General features: G+C 39.0%; 3 protein-coding genes and 1 long non-coding RNA gene across 10 annotated transcripts; 2 read left to right on the top strand and 2 right to left on the bottom strand.

The window, feature by feature from the left end:
* On the bottom strand, positions 951 to 2,985 carry LOC104793829. Its single transcript, XM_010520254.1, has 9 exons — positions 2,772 to 2,985; positions 2,596 to 2,692; positions 2,434 to 2,515; positions 2,231 to 2,274; positions 2,008 to 2,140; positions 1,724 to 1,917; positions 1,520 to 1,643; positions 1,235 to 1,447; positions 951 to 1,136 (listed from the first exon to the last, which is right to left on the bottom strand). Exons 1-9 carry the CDS (start codon positions 2,983 to 2,985, stop codon positions 951 to 953), a joined length of 1,287 nt encoding a protein of 428 aa, XP_010518556.1.
* On the bottom strand, positions 5,513 to 7,131 carry LOC104789971. 7 transcript variants are annotated; one of them, XR_768579.2, is made up of 5 exons: positions 6,936 to 7,131; positions 6,802 to 6,812; positions 6,531 to 6,613; positions 6,257 to 6,384; positions 5,513 to 5,905 (listed from the first exon to the last, which is right to left on the bottom strand). It is a non-coding gene; the product is annotated as an uncharacterized LOC104789971 (long non-coding RNA). The 7 variants fall into 7 exon arrangements; XR_002038548.1 differs by lacking the exon at positions 6,936 to 7,131 and having other exon boundaries at positions 6,531 to 6,676; positions 6,802 to 6,928; XR_768582.2 differs by lacking the exon at positions 6,936 to 7,131 and having other exon boundaries at positions 6,531 to 6,666; positions 6,802 to 6,928.
* LOC104789970 (glutamate decarboxylase 4-like) lies at positions 9,025 to 11,333 on the top strand. The gene is made up of 6 exons (XM_010515653.1): positions 9,025 to 9,194; positions 9,358 to 9,763; positions 9,842 to 10,056; positions 10,149 to 10,402; positions 10,508 to 10,560; positions 10,685 to 11,333. The coding sequence occupies exons 1-6, from the start codon at positions 9,109 to 9,111 to the stop codon at positions 11,141 to 11,143; spliced, it is 1,473 nt and encodes a 490-aa protein (XP_010513955.1). The 5' UTR covers positions 9,025 to 9,108; the 3' UTR covers positions 11,144 to 11,333.
* LOC109133256 lies at positions 13,113 to 15,315 on the top strand. Its single transcript, XM_019246239.1, has 3 exons — positions 13,113 to 13,136; positions 13,208 to 13,537; positions 13,657 to 15,315. Exons 1-3 carry the CDS (start codon positions 13,113 to 13,115, stop codon positions 15,313 to 15,315), a joined length of 2,013 nt encoding a protein of 670 aa, XP_019101784.1.

Genomic DNA, 18,268 nt, shown 5'->3' with positions numbered 1-18,268 from the left:
ATACTCTTTCTCTACTGTTATATGTATCCAATTCACATTTCGGAAGTATCAGTACATGTTTGATCACAGCCACCTGCTCTATATATTTCCAGTATTTTGTATATGATTAATTGACATCTCTATACATTTTATGCAGTACATGTGCATGTTGTATAGAATGAGACCGAAGCATATATATGAAGACATTATAGTATCATTCAGATAAGTTGTGGTTCACCTAAAACATGATAGATTCTTTTATTTCGAAGATTCTAAACTGACGTGTTTAATTTGGTTTCCTTTGAACTGCAGGATATCCAATGAGGCGTAGTCTCAAGAAATTTGAATGAGACTGAAGCATATATATGAAGACATCATAGTATCAGTCAGATAAGTTGTGGTCTACCTAAAACATGTTAGATTCTTTTATTTTCATGAATCTAAGCGTTCGTGTTTGATATGGTTTCCAATGAACTGCAGGATATCAAATGAGATTTAGTTTCCTGTAGACCAGTTTATTACAATAGAGTATATGTTTAGAAGGGAGAAACAGAAAGGTTACTTTGTAAGCTTCAATGTTATAATACACAATGTTAGAACAATTTGAAATATACTAACCAGATCCTGTTTTCTTGTTCATTTCAATACCAGGACATGGTTTAACGTTTATTGGCGGATCACTTAGTAATCAGAGAGATACATTTATCTACCAGTTTTCACAGACCATAAGGTATGTCCTAATATTTTGAGTTAATCTTACTTTTTTACTTTATATGCTTCATTTTGTTGGTTGATAATTGTAGATGTATCATATGACGAAGCTTTTTTATTTCATATAGCAAAATATTTTAAAATAATCCGAAAACAAAACTAATCCAAAATAAAGATAACTGAAGTTCAAAGGAAACAATAGTTGAAAAGCAAGATATATTCCTAAAAAGCATTCGTGAACACAGCAATAAAAGTATCTTTTAGCCACAGGCTATATCTGCATCTTCAAGAGCACCTTTGATAGACCCAATACACCTCTTCTTCGTAGAAGAGGAATGATCAGAATTATCACCAGAGACATCATCTTTCCTTTTGGAAGATGGAGTAGTGGTAGGTGTTGATAATGCATCAATTTGTTCAGCACTGTTGGTTAGCATTAGCGTTTCCTACCAAATTATTTCACAAAATATGTTAACTTACATGTCAATACACTTTCAAACTAATAAGGAGTAGAAATTATAAAGCACTTTAGAATTTATGATACCTGATCCAAACTCACAATGGTTGATAAATCATCGGCACCTTGAGATGGCTCGATGGAGTCAGCTTCCTCGGGTCCCAGACCAACATATGCATGAGCAACCTTGTAAACATCACTTTCTTCTCTGATGTTATTTTTCGCAATAGTCACTACAAATTGGTAACTCTTGCCTACCAAACCCTTCAATCCTTGAGGGATGTTTGTTGGATCTTGTATCTACACATGAAAGAAAAGAATTAGATTGTATAATTTGTTTTTCTCTATATCTAACTACATAAGATGATATACCTCATCCAAATGACCCTCTAGTAACTGAAGAGAAGATTTATGGATTAGCATTTTAGCTTCTTTCTCAAACAGCACACACTTGATCTGAGCAGTTGAATCCATTACACAAACAATCAACCTAAACCTATAAGTCAGAGATTGTACCAAGATGGATTAGATGAGGAAAACATTAGTCAACAATTAATTAAATTGCAATGTGTTTACCTTGGTTCAACTTTAGTAATATTTTCATTACAGGTAGAGCACCGAAACAATGTTTTTCTGTCTTTTTTAACAACCTCATTCTCAACTTTAGATACCTTGTACACTGTTGTATTACACTTAAGACAGACAAAATAATACCAAGCAAACTCTGTATCGATCGCATAGATTGAGCAGAAAATTCTGAATTTTCCTTCCTACAAAATGCATATGAGTTTAAACAGTTAATAAATGTGAAAGTGGTATCATCTTAATATTTTCTATAATATCGAAATATTACTATCTACCTCATTGTACTCAATGATTTCGGCGAATGTATTTTTCTCGAACTGTCTAGAGAAGTCAGTCTTCCGCTGAACAGCTTGTACCTCCTTAGGAACAGCTTGTTTGATAGTCAAGGCAAGGCCATCTTCCGGAAGACTGGTAATAAAAATAAACTGATTAAAACTCATTACTAACCTAAAACATTTTAAGTTTAGGTAATTCAAATGGAAGAAGTTGAGTACTTACTTTTCACGAAACTCGACAATTTCAGGCAAGGCTGAATTAATTTCCTGTAATGACATATCATAAGCGTTCGACAGTGATCTTTGTCCTAAGTTTCAAAATTATATTAGGATGTGAATTAAGATTTACTTAAAATTTATTGAAAACATGTATAAACTATTAGCTTTGAAAGAATTGATCTTAGCAAAGCGCAAAAGACAAATCACCATATTCGGTCTATTATTTGCGCAAGCTGCTAGGATTCTGTCAGCAAGAACTCCCCAAAGTGTACATGATAGACGCGCATCACTACATATATTAGAGTAAAATTTTTATTGAAGAACAATAAATGGTATGATACGTTATAGAAAAGTAGTAATTAAAATTACCTTATGTCCCTGAGTTCAAGGTCAACTTTCTGTTTATCCTTGTTGTCGACTTGGTAGACCTTCAGTTCGCCAACATTGACAACTTGACCAACTATGTCTGTAGAATTGCAATGTTCATTAATAATGTGTATGATATACAATCCCTATATTAGTTTTTCAAAATGAAACAAACTTACCAACTAAAATGTTCTCATTCAATCCAGCTTCGTCAATAACGTCTCCAAAATTGACCAGTTTCAGGAACATGTCATTAGTCAACGACGGGCATGGCACGATGGAGGTGGTGTTGATGAGAGTCATACGATAAACATGGTTCGTAACTCTGAATTTTCCCACTGATTTAGTCAGTGAAAAAGAATCAATGATTACCCAGTTTCCAGTGATGATCATTTTCTGTAGTTTTCCCCATTGTGGTTTCTTTAGCGTTGCATGGATGACTGTACCCTTGTTTTAGAAGAAAGAGTAGTAAATTAGAAAATAATAAAGAGGTATAAATATTTGAATTTAAAAATGCAGGAAAGTTGAGTAATCTTACAGAAATATCAGCTAAGACCATTTCTATCGTCTCTCCAGTAAAGACGGTATATTGTTTCCAAGAATGAATGATCTTAACTTGAATTCTCCAACCTGTTTTGAATGGTTTGACTCCGAGTAAATTTGTGATAATAGAAACATCTTGGGCAGCCATTAGAGAAGGTTTGCTGGGAGTGTGAGGAATGAAGCTTTAAGGTATGGTGATTCGACCTTAGATTAATACAACTATATTTATAGGAAGAATTGACTTCTGTATATTTTAGGGTATATTCTCAAAATATACTCGAAACATAAATTTGCCATAAAGTTAGTGATATGGTTCGTGATTGTAATCTTTTTATGTTTATGGTTGTTTTCCAAATGTGCAACCAAGATTGTTATATTTTGAGAATATTGTTTTGATATTAGAGCGTAATGATTGGCTGATTTTTCGTGCAATTGCTAAGTATGTTGATGAGATTGATATTGTTAGACATGTAAATATAGGGATTGATATTGTTTTCCAAATTTGCAAGTTCGATTGGTTTCTTTTTCGTATATTGAACAGATTGTATAGCGAGATTTCTGGATTAGTATTTGTGAGAGAGGAAAATTTGTATTTGGAAATCTTTTTAGTATATTGAAGTTTGTATAGCGAGATTTCTGGATTAGAATTTGTGAGAGAGACAAAATTTGTATTTGGAAATATTTTTAGTATATTGATGAGATTGTATACTGACATATGTGGTAAACAACCATATTGGATCTCTTGTCGTTGTTAAATGAATTTTTTGGTACATGTTAATAGCCCATTTTTAAAGCCCACAAGAATTAAAAAAGACCCGATATTGACCCGATATTGGAATTTCGGGTTTGTTTTGAAGTTTAACCCGATTGAAGATACATTAAAGTCATATTTAGCCTTCGCCGAGATAGTTGCAAGTGTTGGTATCAGGGGTATTTTGTATGTTGTGTAAGTTGTACTTCTCTTTTACTATAATAGGGATAGTTAGTAGAAATTCTAATTTTCAAAAACTCTTAAGGGGATGTATTCAACTTGACATTTTAAGTGATTTGTGTGAAATTTACAAATCCTATGTTATTCAATCATGGATTTTAAAAAGTCTATTAAAATTCATTGTTATTGAACTGATGATTTAAAAATCTACTTTAAAATCCATTGTTATTGAACTGATGATTTAAAAATCTACTTTAAAATCCACTGTTATTCAAAACAATTTTGTGGATTTGGATTTTAATGAATTTTAGTATTCTAGAGGATTTGAGAGGATTTGTTTAGTTAAAATATTGAAATCCAAATCTTATGGTTTTATGTGGGATTTGAAAGAATTTTACAGAAAATCATATCAACTTCCCTAAAATCTATCAAAATTCTAAATTTCCTAAATCCCATCAAATTCTCCAAAATCATGGTTTGAGAATTTCTAGGTAATTTTCAAAAAATACCCTAAATTCTCAAAATTTCCTAAATCCCCCTTAGACTATTTTTTAAAATACCCTAAATTCTCAAAATACCGTCTCAAGATTTCTAGGTAATTTTCAAAAAAAATTAGGATTAAAGATTTTCAGTCCGTCTTTTGATTCGATTTCGGTAGAAATTTATGTTTTAATTTTGAATGTTAAGGTACATGATAAGTAAAGAATATGCCATAAGATAAAACTTAAGTATAGGAAGTGTTGTGATTTTTTTTGATTATTTGCCTTACTTTAAATACTTAGAGCATGTAATGAATCAATTATGTCTTTTCCAAATTAGTTTCTATGCGATTTTGGTAACTACTTTTAAGGGATTTATTAGTTGATAGCCGCTAAAGATGTGCAACATTTATGATGGAATTGGTTTTGTTCTTTCTTTGTTTTTATGGAGAGATTTTGGATTTTCATAACTAATTTTAAGGAATGGTTTCGTTAATATAACCGCTAATGGTGGTAACATTTATTATTAAATAAAATACATTAAATTTCTATTTTATGTATTGCTAAATCTGTGGAGAAATCTTTAAATATAATAAATTATAATTATTAAAGTTAATAATTTGAATTTGCTAAAGATCAGCTTATCAAAATTTAGTAAGTATTAATAGTAGTTGCTTGTGAACAAAGCTAACAGATCACTAAAATTAACCCGTGGATAAAATATTATTAAGCGTTAAAAAAGTAAACTTTCTGGTTATAAATTGTCATCCCCAGTAGTAAGAATCGTGCAAGGTTGCTTTGTTGTATATCAGATTAGTACTAACTAATTAATATTGTTTGTTTTTCTGCCATGTTAATTTGTTTAAGCTTCCATGGTGAAAGAGAAACACATAGCAGAGATGTTATCTACCACAATGATAATTCTCAAAAATTCCATCAGTTTGTTTTTCTGCCATGTTTATCTTAATAGAAAACAAATGATGTACTGATTCAGATTAGAAACACATTTAAGTTGTCATCAAACCTTGATTCTTGCTACTGTCAGGTAGAAAAAAGAATACAAAGAAATAAAATCTGATGAAAGAGAGTATACAAAAAAATGATTATTCAAATGAAGCATACCACCGATTACATAACTTTCAGTGCAGCCCATACCATCAAATGACGCAACATTGAATTGGTTCTCAGATACCTCCCTACGAATCTTCACTCTTGTTCATTTTCTCAAGCCAAAACCCTCCTTACACATGTTACGGTGAGAGTTCTTTTCTTCTGTAGCTAGCTTCTGCACGTCCAATCTCTGTTTCTGCTATACGTACCGTCTTTCTGCATGAGTGGTGATGTAATCTCTTGGATTTGTCTATCATATAAACAGAAACCATTGTTCTAATGTTAGTTTAATTTTGAGAACAATGATAAAAATAAACATTTTCAGAAGTGGAGTTGAGAATTCAACTAACCATAAGAGTAGACAAAAGCAAAGCAACGTTTTTACTGAGTTTAAAATGCACAAGTACAAATTAAATCATCCAAAATCAATTGTCACTCATATATTCTGGGAAAACAGAACATGTAGCTTAGAAAACAGAGCCTACAACTTATATAACCAAACTCTCTACAAATTACTTAAACAAAACATGCAATCTATAACTTGAACAAACAAAACCTGCAACTTAGACAATCATAATCTGCAAATTGAATTAATCAGAACCTGAAGGATCAACCAAAGGGACCACGCGAATGTACTAATGATAGGTAAGAAGCAGACGACCAACTGGTGTTCTCTTGGTTGAGCAATTTGGGACCCCTAGAAAAGTCATCGCCAATTTGCCATGGCTCCTCCACCACACAGACAGTTCATGTTACTTTTGCAACACTTTTAAGTATTCTTGTTGAGTATATAATTAAATTAAATTTTGAAAAGTGAGACCAAACCTAGGAATCAAGTCTATAAAATTTACGATATCAATATGAGATTAATCTACCTGTGATATCAGTGATTTAGTCGCCTGCTTGGTCCTAGGAGTCCCAATAACACCATCGCCTTCATCTTCTTGTTTACGTAGATCTGCCATTGTTAGTACGTTAGAATCTCTCCGTCTCTATCACACTACACGAACCCTAAAAATTCCTTAGGTGCAATCCAAAAAAAAAATATCAAAATGTTAAGCAAAACCGAGACCAAATATAGGAATTAAGAAAACTCCAAACCCAAATCTTGCAGAATGCAGATACAAAGAAACAAAAAAAACTTACCCTCGCATAAGCTCCGATCATCGAACAGATACAACGAATCATTCATGATCAGAGAAGACATCGGAAAGATAATCAATATCAACTGATTCTACAGAGAAATCAAAAAATCTTAAAAAAGGAAAATAAATACATACCTAAGGAATCAAAATTCGTGAAGCGATTAATCAACCGAGCGATTCTCCTCGGTGAGCGATAAAACTTACTCGCCCAGTTGTCTCAATTCTCCTCTCTCCAATTTTGGTTTTTTGGAGAATTTTTTTGGCGTTTCCCAGAAGAAAAAGAAGGACGAAGAGCGAGGGAGAGAGTGGCTTTTTTAGGTTTAGTAAAGTGAAAATGAATGGAAGGCTGAAAACAATTGAACGGTTGAAATTATAATATAAAACCGGGTTAAATTACCGGGTCAAGAGGATCAGCGTCTATATCCGTTTTTAGATTAATAAAAATGTCGTTTTTGTCCTTTTCTATTTCTTTTATTTTGGTCATAAATCCAATAAATCCAATGATATAGCCTTGTAATTTCTCATAAAGGTTTATTAGTTAAACGACTTTACAAATAATAGTAGAGATTTGAGCAATATAATCTCGACAATGTAAATCCTAAAAGAATTACGTTCTTAACTTTTGGATTACCGAATATTTTTTTTTTATATAAAACACATTTGTGGTTTTTTGAATATGAAACGAATAGTTTTGATCGTCAAAATTTATCGTTTTCGTTGAACTATTGACCACAAAATATAAAAGATTCGGTCGCTAATAGTTGACTAGTAGATTCGGTCGCTAATAATTGGCCATTTCAAAAATTCTGCGTTGCATTAATTAAGGAAGGTCAGAAGAATTTAAGAGAAGTAAACCGGTGGCTGTAACACGTAATTGCCGGTATAACCTTATTCGTCGAATGGCGTCTAGCCGTCTACATTAGCCGGTTCCCATTGACCAGCGCGTTTGATTTGAGAGTGACTGATGTCTGATGGGTTCGACTTTTATCATTCCTTTTTCTTCATATACCAGTGTTATGTCCCATTCACTCCCTTTTAATTACGTATGATTAGTGACTACCATTCACAAATTTTATTATTTTCTCATTAATCAATTGCACGAGATAATAAAATTGATAACAAAACTATTGTAGTAACTAGTACGTAATTAACAAAACTAATACACGTATACATCCCCATGCATGATAGATCATATCATATGTACAATTCTTTCAATGTTGGCCCAAAAAATAAAAAGAGAGATTTGTTGTCAAAAAGAGATAGATATATTCACAAAAGACGATTGCATGTTTGTTAAAAAAAAGGTACAATATATTATTTTCATAGGAAAGGGGAAATCTATATGATAAAAGATAATCTAGTAGCATTCAACATAATTAACCCAAGCTAGGGCTAGTCTACACATGTGGGAGGTTTGATGCATCCCCTAACTTTATTTGTTTAGGTCAATCTATGGGTTTGATGTTTATTTGAATTTTTATACTTTAGAGATATTGGTAATAATTGTTGACTAAATAAAAAAGGAGATGGGATATAATAATTAATTATAATACGATATCTAACAACAAAATATTAATGGATCTTACAACAAACAGTCAATGTCCTTTAGTATTGATACCAATATAAATTTCGAATTTGGCTTCTAACTTATTTACGGTCTAAACAATAAAGAATCACACGAAAACTATGTAAAACTGGTATTTATTCACATTTGACGCGTTTGTAATATTCACATAACTAAAAAAACAAAATTGATCAAATAACGTGTATTTTTCACTCATAGTACCAAAAACCAAGGGCTATGTTTACAAACTCATCGCAAAAGTTGTGAAGATAGCTCATTTAATTACGATAATTCTATATAACTACTAAAATTCCAATACAAAAATGTTGACGATATAAAACTGTATATGTTTTGTAAAAGTTTTGTATTTTAAAATTATTAATTGCTATAAGACAAAAAAATTGTCAAGAGAAAAAAAATATATATATATTTAAATTAGTAATTGTTAAAATTATGAATGATCCTTAATTCATTGGTCTTACTATTATAATAAGGAAAAGTCATTTGGTAGGAAAACGTTAGAAAAAGGAGCACATAAACAAAGACTAGCGATGCTTCCTTTCACGTTGCAAACACGAAACAAAGCCAAACCATTCTATGTTACTACTATAAATAACATTTGCTCCTCTTCTTCTAATTCCACACAACATATTCTTCAACTACAAACAAAAACATTACTTCTGCCTCTTGTTCATTTCAAACCCAAAAATCAAAGTTCTAAACATTCGAGTGAATTCAACGAAGATGGTTTTGTCTAAGACAGCTTCGGAATCGGATGTCTCAATCCACTCAACTTTTGCTTCTCGTTACGTCCGCAACTCTCTTCCACGGTAACAAGTTGCAACACAATCTTTTTTTTTTTTTTTTTTTTTTGTCTGATGTTTTCATGTTACAATATTGTTACATATAACCTGGTTACGATATTTTGCGGGTTTGGTTATACTATTAAGGGGTATTTTCGTAGTTTTAACTTAATGTATGGTCGCACATCAGATTTGAGATGCCTGAGAACTCAATCCCAAAGGAAGCAGCGTACCAAATCATTAACGACGAGCTAATGCTCGACGGTAACCCGAGGCTGAACCTAGCTTCCTTTGTGACCACATGGATGGAGCCAGAGTGTGACAAGCTCATGATGGAGTCCATCAACAAGAACTACGTCGACATGGACGAGTACCCTGTCACCACTGAGCTTCAGAACCGATGTGTCAACATGATCGCGCGTCTCTTCAACGCGCCGCTCGGTGACGGTGAAGCAGCCGTTGGTGTCGGAACCGTGGGATCGTCCGAGGCGATTATGTTGGCCGGTTTGGCTTTTAAGAGACAGTGGCAGAATAAGCGTAAGGCCCAAGGGCTTCCTTATGATAAGCCCAATATTGTCACCGGAGCCAATGTCCAGGTAAACCAAAACAAAATTGAAGATATCAATCCGATTTAGAAGTTTATCCGGTTTGAATCAAGTTCTGGTTCAATACAGGTTTGCTGGGAGAAATTCGCAAGGTATTTCGAAGTGGAGCTTAAGGAAGTGCATCTGAGAGAGGACTATTACGTGATGGACCCTGAAAAGGCGGTCGAAATGGTAGACGAAAACACAATCTGTGTTGCAGCCATCCTCGGTTCGACCCTAACCGGTGAATTCGAAGACGTAAAGCTCCTCAACGACCTCCTTGTTGAGAAAAACAAGCAAACCGGGTAAGTAAACCAATCGATAAACAAGCTAATTATCAAACTGTAACCGGTCAGAGTCCGGTCTAACATTTTTTTTTTAATTACTTAATTTGTAGATGGGACACGCCAATCCACGTGGACGCAGCAAGTGGTGGGTTTATTGCACCGTTCTTGTACCCGGAGCTGGAGTGGGATTTCCGGCTACCGTTGGTTAAAAGCATTAATGTGAGTGGTCACAAATATGGTTTGGTTTACGCCGGTATCGGTTGGGTTGTATGGAGAACCAAAACCGATTTGCCTGATGAACTTATCTTCCATATCAATTATCTTGGCGCTGATCAACCCACCTTCACACTCAACTTCTCCAAAGGTACACATTACCATAAATATATATATATATATATATAATTTTGGATAGAGTTATATAATTCTTATAGATTAAAGATTTTAATAAATGCTTGTATAAACCATGCAGGTTCAAGTCAAGTGATTGCTCAGTACTACCAGCTCATTCGTCTTGGATTCGAGGTAATTAAACAATGACTCAATAAACATCATGCACGTACTATATTCAAGTTGTTACTATGCTTCTTTGACTTAGAAAATTCAAAAGTACTATTCGAACTAAACGTTGTGAGTGTGTTTGGTTTAGGGATATCGCAATGTGATGGATAATTGTCGGGAAAACATGATGGTGCTAAGACAAGGATTGGAGAAAACGGGACGTTTCAAAATCGTATCCAAAGATAACGGTGTTCCGTTAGTGGCGTTTTCTCTCAAAGACAGTAGCCGCCACAATGAGTTCGAGGTGGCCGAAACGCTCCGCCGCTTCGGCTGGATCGTTCCGGCATACACGATGCCCGCGGACGCGCAGCATGTCACCGTGCTCCGAGTTGTGATCCGAGAAGATTTCTCTCGAACCTTAGCCGAGAGACTCGTCGCCGATTTCGAGAAGGTTCTCCACGAGCTAGATACGCTTCCGGCCAGAGTTCACGCGAAAATGGCTAACGGAAATGGTAAGAAGACGCCAGAGGAGATGCAGAGAGAAGTCACGTCCTATTGGAAAAAGCTGTTGGAGACGAAGAAGACAAGCAAGAACACCATTTGCTGATCAGATTATTATTGTAAACTAATACTATTATTTGTTTTTGTCCCAAGATCCATTTAATTTGGACCTTCTTTTATTTTTCATGCTGCTTGGATTATTTTTTGGTTTTAATAAGTTTTGTGATTTGATATTTGCTGATGAATGGTGATTGATTATGTATTTGAATTGAACTAAATAAATTAATGAAATAATTTTTCTATTTTATGTATATGATAGCTTAATCCTAATTCATCACACACTTGTGTTTCAGTTATCAGTTATCACACACTTGTGTTTCAGTTATCCTTTGAAGGGTCTATATCAAGATTGTTGAAAAAGTCGAGTGCTTGAAGAATCTTGGCGAGCTTATTATAGTCATGTTCTATTCCTTTATGTTCGCAGGGACGTTCTCTTCATACACACTCCCGCTGATTAACTTCTTCGTTTTTTCTGATCAAAAACAAAACAGAGTAGTGTGTTTGAACAAGAAAAATGATCGGACTATGTTCTTATGGGTTGAAAACTTACTTCTCTAATTCATCAATCTTTTTTTCTTATATTTTCATTTTCGCTTCTGCATTAATGGCTTCATCCACTTCGTGATAAACGTTGAGGTTCTCGTTAACGGAATCTTGTTGCCTTCACACTTTGTCGGATCACTTGTCATCTTTGTTCCCTCGGAGCATTCCCATCAGTTATACCGATGGATATCTTTTATTTTTTTAGTAACTTAATAAATAAAAAAACGACGTCCAAGTTTCATTTCGTTGTTTTTGGCACCTCTGTACAGACCCTGGATCGATATATAAGACAAATTACAAGCAATATTGTTAACAGTCATTAAACTATAGCAATCAGATATGTTAACGTTACACAAAGATACAGAAGTGATTACCTTCTTCTTCAGAGCTTCAACAACAGCTTCACGGGCTGTAAAGCGTACATCCCTGCGAACTCAGTCCCGCCTTTCGTATTGATCTTTCCATCATCAGTGAATAGGTTTTATAAATTCCAGATTTTGGCGCTTTCCAACATAAAAATCTTCGTTGTCATGAGCGGGAGTAATCTACAAGAGGAGAACAAAGTAATCTTGACACATATATGCTTCTAACAGTACTGTCCTTTCTTTGATCTCAATAAGAGTAACCTACAGATGCAGAGACATATATAAGAAGCAAGTTGTTCAATAAATATATAGCAACCAAAATGATCATAGGCTGCAATCCCAATTAAACATCATATCCTATATATTATCTCGGCAGAATTAACAGTTTTGCCCTTCAGGTAAGTGTTTTCCTCTCTACACCGATAGTCGTGTAGCTGATTGAAGATTTGAAACATACGTACATTATACCTATAGGACTCTCTTCTGAATCAAACCTCATAGTCTTTTTACAAGATCTGGTTCCACCTTGTTCTTATTTTGCCTATCAACAACAATAATCTGTATAAGATAGATACAGTACTTGTCTATATATACGTAATAAATGTTGTACCCACGATCTGTCATCTTGGGCAATAGACAAAGGGCCTAGGCCGGGCACGTCTAATGGGCCAAGAGCGTATTACTGATCGGCCCATCAGGCCCAGAGAAAGGAAGAGAGCGCGGAGATGCTTCGCGTTGGTCAGCTCGCAGCTCGGGCTTGGTCAAAGATTCCCGCATTCAAGACGATTAATTAGGATACGCAAATCGTGCCCTATTAATTATGCATTAATTAGGCAATAAATCGGTCGGTATAAATATGTAAGGGGGGAGTCTTTTGTAAGGGATGGAAAACATTTTCCAAAAGAAGCAATACAATACAAATTCTCAAAATTCTCTCAAATTCAGTTCGGAACTTCTAAACGGTGATAAGCTCCTCCACATTCGAATCACTTCGGAAAGAGAGAATCGATTTCAGTTCTCACATTTGGCGCTAGAAGGAGGGTAGTTATCGCCTGACTCTCATTAGTTCCGACTTTATATACAAATCCACTACACACAACCACCGCTATGGCAACCGACTCTCCCAATCAGGCATCCCTGAAANATCCCTGGAGGTGATCCAGAAGCTCTTGTAGGACTTGTCTGAGAAGTCCGATCGTCAGCAAGCCGCCTCCGCCGCTCTTACCGAACATTTTGACAGCTTGGAGGGTCAGGTCTCCACCCGTTTGGAGGAAGTCACGACGTCAGTAGCTGACCTCTCAGCCTCCCACCGCGCGTACGCCGATCGGGTTGATCTCCTGTCCTCCGACCAAAACCCACGTCGACGTGCTTTGGATTTTTCCGGTGTTACTCCACCTTCCACCTCGCAGGTGGCAGCAGCAAATGTCACTCCGCGAGATTCTTTCCCACCTCAAATCAATAAGCAAACCGCGCCACCGCTGGTTGGCGATGGCCACACTCCGGTTCATCCTGGTTCCGCCAGATCTTCCGAGGTCCCAATCCGTCTTCCTCTCCCTGTGGATGGAAACACTTCGACTCCGGGGTATGTTACCAATCCCGAGATCTTCTGCATGCAGAGCGAAATCCGGGACATGCGGTCCGTGATGCACAGTGCAACACTTCAGCTCCGGATATCTTTCGAGTGATCGAGGAGTCGAGACGAACTCCTTTTTCCGATCAAATAGCCCGAGTCCGCATCAAAGATACTGGCAAAATTAAGTTCTCGAGCTACGAAGGAAAAGGGGATCCGACCAATCATCTTAAGACCTTCTTGTTGACAGATAGCCGGGTGGACCTCGAGCCTCACGAAGCAGACGCTGGGTACTGCAAGCTGTTCGCAGAAACATTTTGTGGACCGGTACTACTTTGGTTCGCGTCTTTAGCAGCCGGCTCAATAACAAATTTCATNGCAGCCGGCTCCATAACAAATTTCACCGAGCTGTCAACCTCGTTCGTCAAGCAGTATTCAAGCCTAATCAAAACCGCGGTGACAGATGCTCAGCTTTGGAACTTAAGCCAAAAGGCTGGGGAGTCTCTCCGGTCTTACATAACAAAGTTCAAGGAGATCCAGGTCAAGATTCCAGGACTCTCGGACTCCACAGCCCTGGCCGCGCTTAAGAACGGCCTCTGGCACGAATCTCGCTTCCGCGAAGAGTTGTCCGTGAATCGGTTCCCAACCATTCAGGACGCGTTACACCGAGCATCGAACTGGATAGTCGCAAAGGAAGACAAAATCGCCGCTGCGCAGAAACAAAACGCTCCGCCTATAGGAAAACCACGGTTCGAAGCGCCCGCCAAAAAGACTCCGCCTACGACTCCGAAGTCCGGGCCAAGCACGTTCGCAGTCACTCAATCTCCTAAAAAGAATTCTCCAAAGAATTCACCGTCTAAACCTCCATTCTCACCGCGCTCCAAGAGTGGTGTACTCCCGAGTAACAAGTGGGTCCGAGATGAGGACACGTACTGCGAGCTCCACAAAACCAACAGTCATTCCACTCGTGACTGCAAGAAGCTGATGCACCTCCTCGCAGAAAAGTATGTGGCGGGAGAAATGCCAAATGTAACAATCGAGGAGTTGGAGCAGAAAGCGACTCCCGAGGTGGACGAAGATGCTCCACCTTTAAAGAAACCGAAGCAGTCCGATGGCAATGAAACCCCCAAGAAAAGAATCGACGTGATAATGGGGGGATCGCGCCTCTTTCGGAACTCCATCACTACGATCAAAGACCATCAGCGGAAGCTTACCAGCCCCCAGCCGAAGCGAGCTAAGGTCGCAGCAAGCGATCTACCTAAAGTTTCTTTCTCCGAGAAGGAAACTGAGGAGCTGGACACTCCGCACGATGATGCACTCATCATTTCACTTGACGTGGTGAACCACGAAGTCTGCCGAATCCTAATTGACACTGGGAGTTCGTTAGACTTGATTTTCCTCGAGACGCTCTCTAGAATGGGTATTGGGAAAGAACACATCGTAGGACCGCCCTCACCTTTGGTCTCGTTCACTAGCGAGACGTCAATGTCCTTGGGCACGATCACACTACCGGTGTCCACTCAAGAAGTGGTTAAAATGGTGGAGTTCACAGTTTTCGACCGACCTGCGGCCTATAACGTTATTTTGGGAACTCTCTGGCTCTACCAGTTGAAGGCAGTGGCCTCGACGTACCATCAGTGCGTCAAATTTCCGACCCCGCAAGGAGTCCGGGAGATTCTAGGAAGCCAAAGGACGACAACGAGCTGCTATCTCGCAAGTCACAAGCTCCTGGTTCAATAGAAACCACAGCTCGAGGTCCCGTAGAATCCAGTTCGGAAGCAGCTAAAAGGTGACCTCACTGAGTCCATTTTCAGCAATGATAAGTTTCCGGATCAGGAAATAAAGATCGGAGTGGGATTGGATAGCGAGCTCCGCGCCAGTCTGATAACCTTCCTAAAAGAAAATATGGCCACCTTCGCGTGGTCTGTAGACGAGATGCCCGGTATCAGTCCAGAAGTTATCTCCCACGAACTGAATGTGGACCCGACGTTCCGACCTATAAAGCAGAAGCGAAGGAAGCTGGGTCCTGAGCGAGCTGGAATCGTCAACAAAGAGGTGGAACGCCTACTGAAGGCGGGACAGATACGCGACTTGAAGTATCCTGAATGGCTCGCAAACACGGTGGTAGTCAAAAAGAAGAATGGAAAATCACGAGTTTGCGTTGATTTCACCGACCTGAACAAGGCATGCCGCAAGGATAGCTTTCCACTTTCGCAAATCGACAGGCTAGTCGAGTCCATTTCGGGTCACGAGCTGATGTCTTTCATGGATGCCTTCTCCGGCTACAACCAAATTCTTATGAACCCGGATGACCAGGAGAAGACTGCATTCATTACGGACCGCGGGATTTATTGTTACAAGGTGATGTCTTTTGGGTTAAAGAATGCGGGAGCAACTTACCAGAGGCTGGTAAACCGTATGTTCGAACACCAGCTCGGAAAGACCATGGAAGTCTACATCGATGACATGCTGGTAAAATCAATGGAAGCTAGCTCGCATCTCGCGGATCTGAAAGTTTGCTTCGACATCCTGAATCAGTTCGAGATGAAGCTTAACCCCACGAAATGCACTTTTGCAGTCCCATCAGGGGAGTTTTTGGGGTATATCGTCACAGAAAGAGGAATCGAAGCGAATCCGAGGCAGATTAATGCTTTCTTGTCTATAAGTTCTCCTAGGACTTTACGCGAAGTGCAACGCCTTAATTGATGGATCGCCGCTCTCAACCGCTTCATCTCTCGATCTACGGACAAATGCCTCCCGTTCTACCAGCTGTTGCGAAAAGGGGGAAAAAACTTCTTATGGGATGCGAAGTGCGAAGAGGCGTTCGCTCAGCTCAAAGCCTATCTGTCTGAACCGCCGGTCTTGGCTAAGCCCGAGTTCGGTGAGCCACTCTTTCTTTACGTAGCTGTCTCGGACAGTGCAGTCAGCGGAGTCTTGGTTCGGGAGGAAAGGGAGGAGCATCGACCAATTTTCTATGTCAGTAAGTCATTTACTGGGGCAAAGTCCAGGTACCCTACGATGGAGAAATTGGCCTTAGCAGTAGTCACTTCGGCAAGAAAGCTGCGACCTTACTTCCATTCCCATACAATCATAATCCTAATGACGCAACCACTTTGGACGGTATTACATAGTCCAAGCCAGTCCGGGAGACTAGTTAAATGGTCTGTCGAGTTGAGTGAATACGACATCGAGTTCCGGACTCGAACCTGTGCTAAGGCGCAAGTGCTGGCCGATTTTTTGATCGAACTCCCACTAGCCTCTTCGGTTAGCGACAATGTTGAAGTCCCATGGACGTTGTATGTTGATGGCGCTTCTTCCAAATCGGGAGCAGGAATTGGGGTCCGCCTCACTTCTCCTACTGGCGAAATAATCGAGCAGTCATTTCGCTTGGCTTTCAGCGCGTCAAACAACGAAGCCGAGTATGAATCCTTCCTTGCTGGTTTACGCCTCGCAGTAGGGATTGATGTCCGACGACTCCGAGCTTTTTGCGATTCGCAGCTCGAGAGTTAGTCGCTAAGTTCGAGGATTTTAAAATCACTAAGATCCCGCGAAGTAAAAACGCCGCTGCGGACGCTTCGGATCCTGCGATGAATAGGATTATCCCCGTCGAAGTCATCCAGTTTCCAAGCATCCGACTAGAGAGCTCAAATGTCGTCACCCGAGCAACGCAAAAACAGTTGGCTGCTAAGGAGGCAGCTCGCGAGGCGACTGCGGACTCTTTGCCATCGGAGGATCCAGCCCCCGCTATGCCTACTCCGATGGAAGTTCACCCACCTCTGGCCGTGCTAGACGCGAGCCAAACTCCGGGATCGTCGAGCTCATCAGTTGACAATCAAGCTCTTATCCCACATACTATTTCGAGCAGTGCGAATTCTAACAGCTGGGGGGCAGGCGATTGGCGGTGCCCGATCTGGGCTTACTTGCAAAAAGGGGAACTCCCAGCCGACAAATGGGCGGCCATGAGACTCAAGATTGTCAGTGCGCGGTATTGTGTCTACAACGGAATACTCTTACGCCGAAGTGTAGCTGGTCCTTATCTAACATGTGTTGCCGGTAAAGAGTCTGCGATGCTAATGCGAGCTGGTCATGACGGTCCCAATGGGAATCACTCCGGAGGTCGGACTCTGGCTTTCAAAATCAAAAGGCAAGGCTACTTCTGGCCTACTATGGTCACGGACTGCAAAAATTATTCTCGAGCTTGTGAGAAGTGCCAAAAGCACGCCCCGTCAATCCACCAACCTACCGTGCTCCTGTCTTCGGTGTCCGCACCTTACCCATTCATGAGGTGGTCTATGGACATCATTGGTCCATTGCATCGGGGACCAAGAGGAGTTCAGTACGTGCTCGCTCATACCGATTATTTCTCCAAATGGGTGGAGGCAGCGGTCTATGTTAAAGTAACAAGTGAAGAAGTGGATTAGTTAGTGCTGAAAAGTATAATCTATCGCTACGGTGTTCTCCGCGAAATCGTCACGGACAATGGTCCACAGTTCATCTCCTCGAAGTTCGAAGAGTTTTGCACGAAGTGAAAGATTCGACTCAATAAATCAACTCCTCGTTACCCGCAAGGTAATGGGCAAGCCGAGGCGATGAATAAGGTCATTCTTGCTAACTTGAAGAAACGGCTCGATTCTCGCAAAGGGCGCTGGCCAGACGAACTGCAAGGCGTTCTTTGGGCAATTCGAACAACACC

Source organism: Camelina sativa, chromosome 6, assembly GCF_000633955.1.
Source record: "Camelina sativa cultivar DH55 chromosome 6, Cs, whole genome shotgun sequence".
Classification (NCBI taxonomy): domain Eukaryota; kingdom Viridiplantae; phylum Streptophyta; class Magnoliopsida; order Brassicales; family Brassicaceae; genus Camelina; species Camelina sativa.
This window is presented reverse-complemented; position numbering and strand designations above follow the sequence as displayed.

Bases quoted from the DNA above. Each gene is read 5' to 3' on its own strand.
- LOC104793829 (XM_010520254.1), bottom strand. From the start codon at position 2,985: ATGATCATCACTGGAAACTGGGTAATCATTGATTCTTTTTCACTGACT. The intron at 2,275-2,433 runs GTGATTTGTCTT...ATGTCATTACAG, and splicing joins CAAATAATAGACCGAATATG to GAAATTAATTCAGCCTTGCC. The intron at 1,644-1,723 runs GTAAACACATTG...TCTGACTTATAG, and splicing joins ATTACTAAAGTTGAACCAAG to GTTTAGGTTGATTGTTTGTG.
- LOC104789970 (XM_010515653.1), top strand. From the start codon at position 9,109: ATGGTTTTGTCTAAGACAGCTTCGGAATCGGATGTCTCAATCCACTCA. The intron at 9,764-9,841 runs GTAAACCAAAAC...GGTTCAATACAG, and splicing joins TCACCGGAGCCAATGTCCAG to GTTTGCTGGGAGAAATTCGC. The intron at 10,561-10,684 runs GTAATTAAACAA...TGTTTGGTTTAG, and splicing joins TCATTCGTCTTGGATTCGAG to GGATATCGCAATGTGATGGA.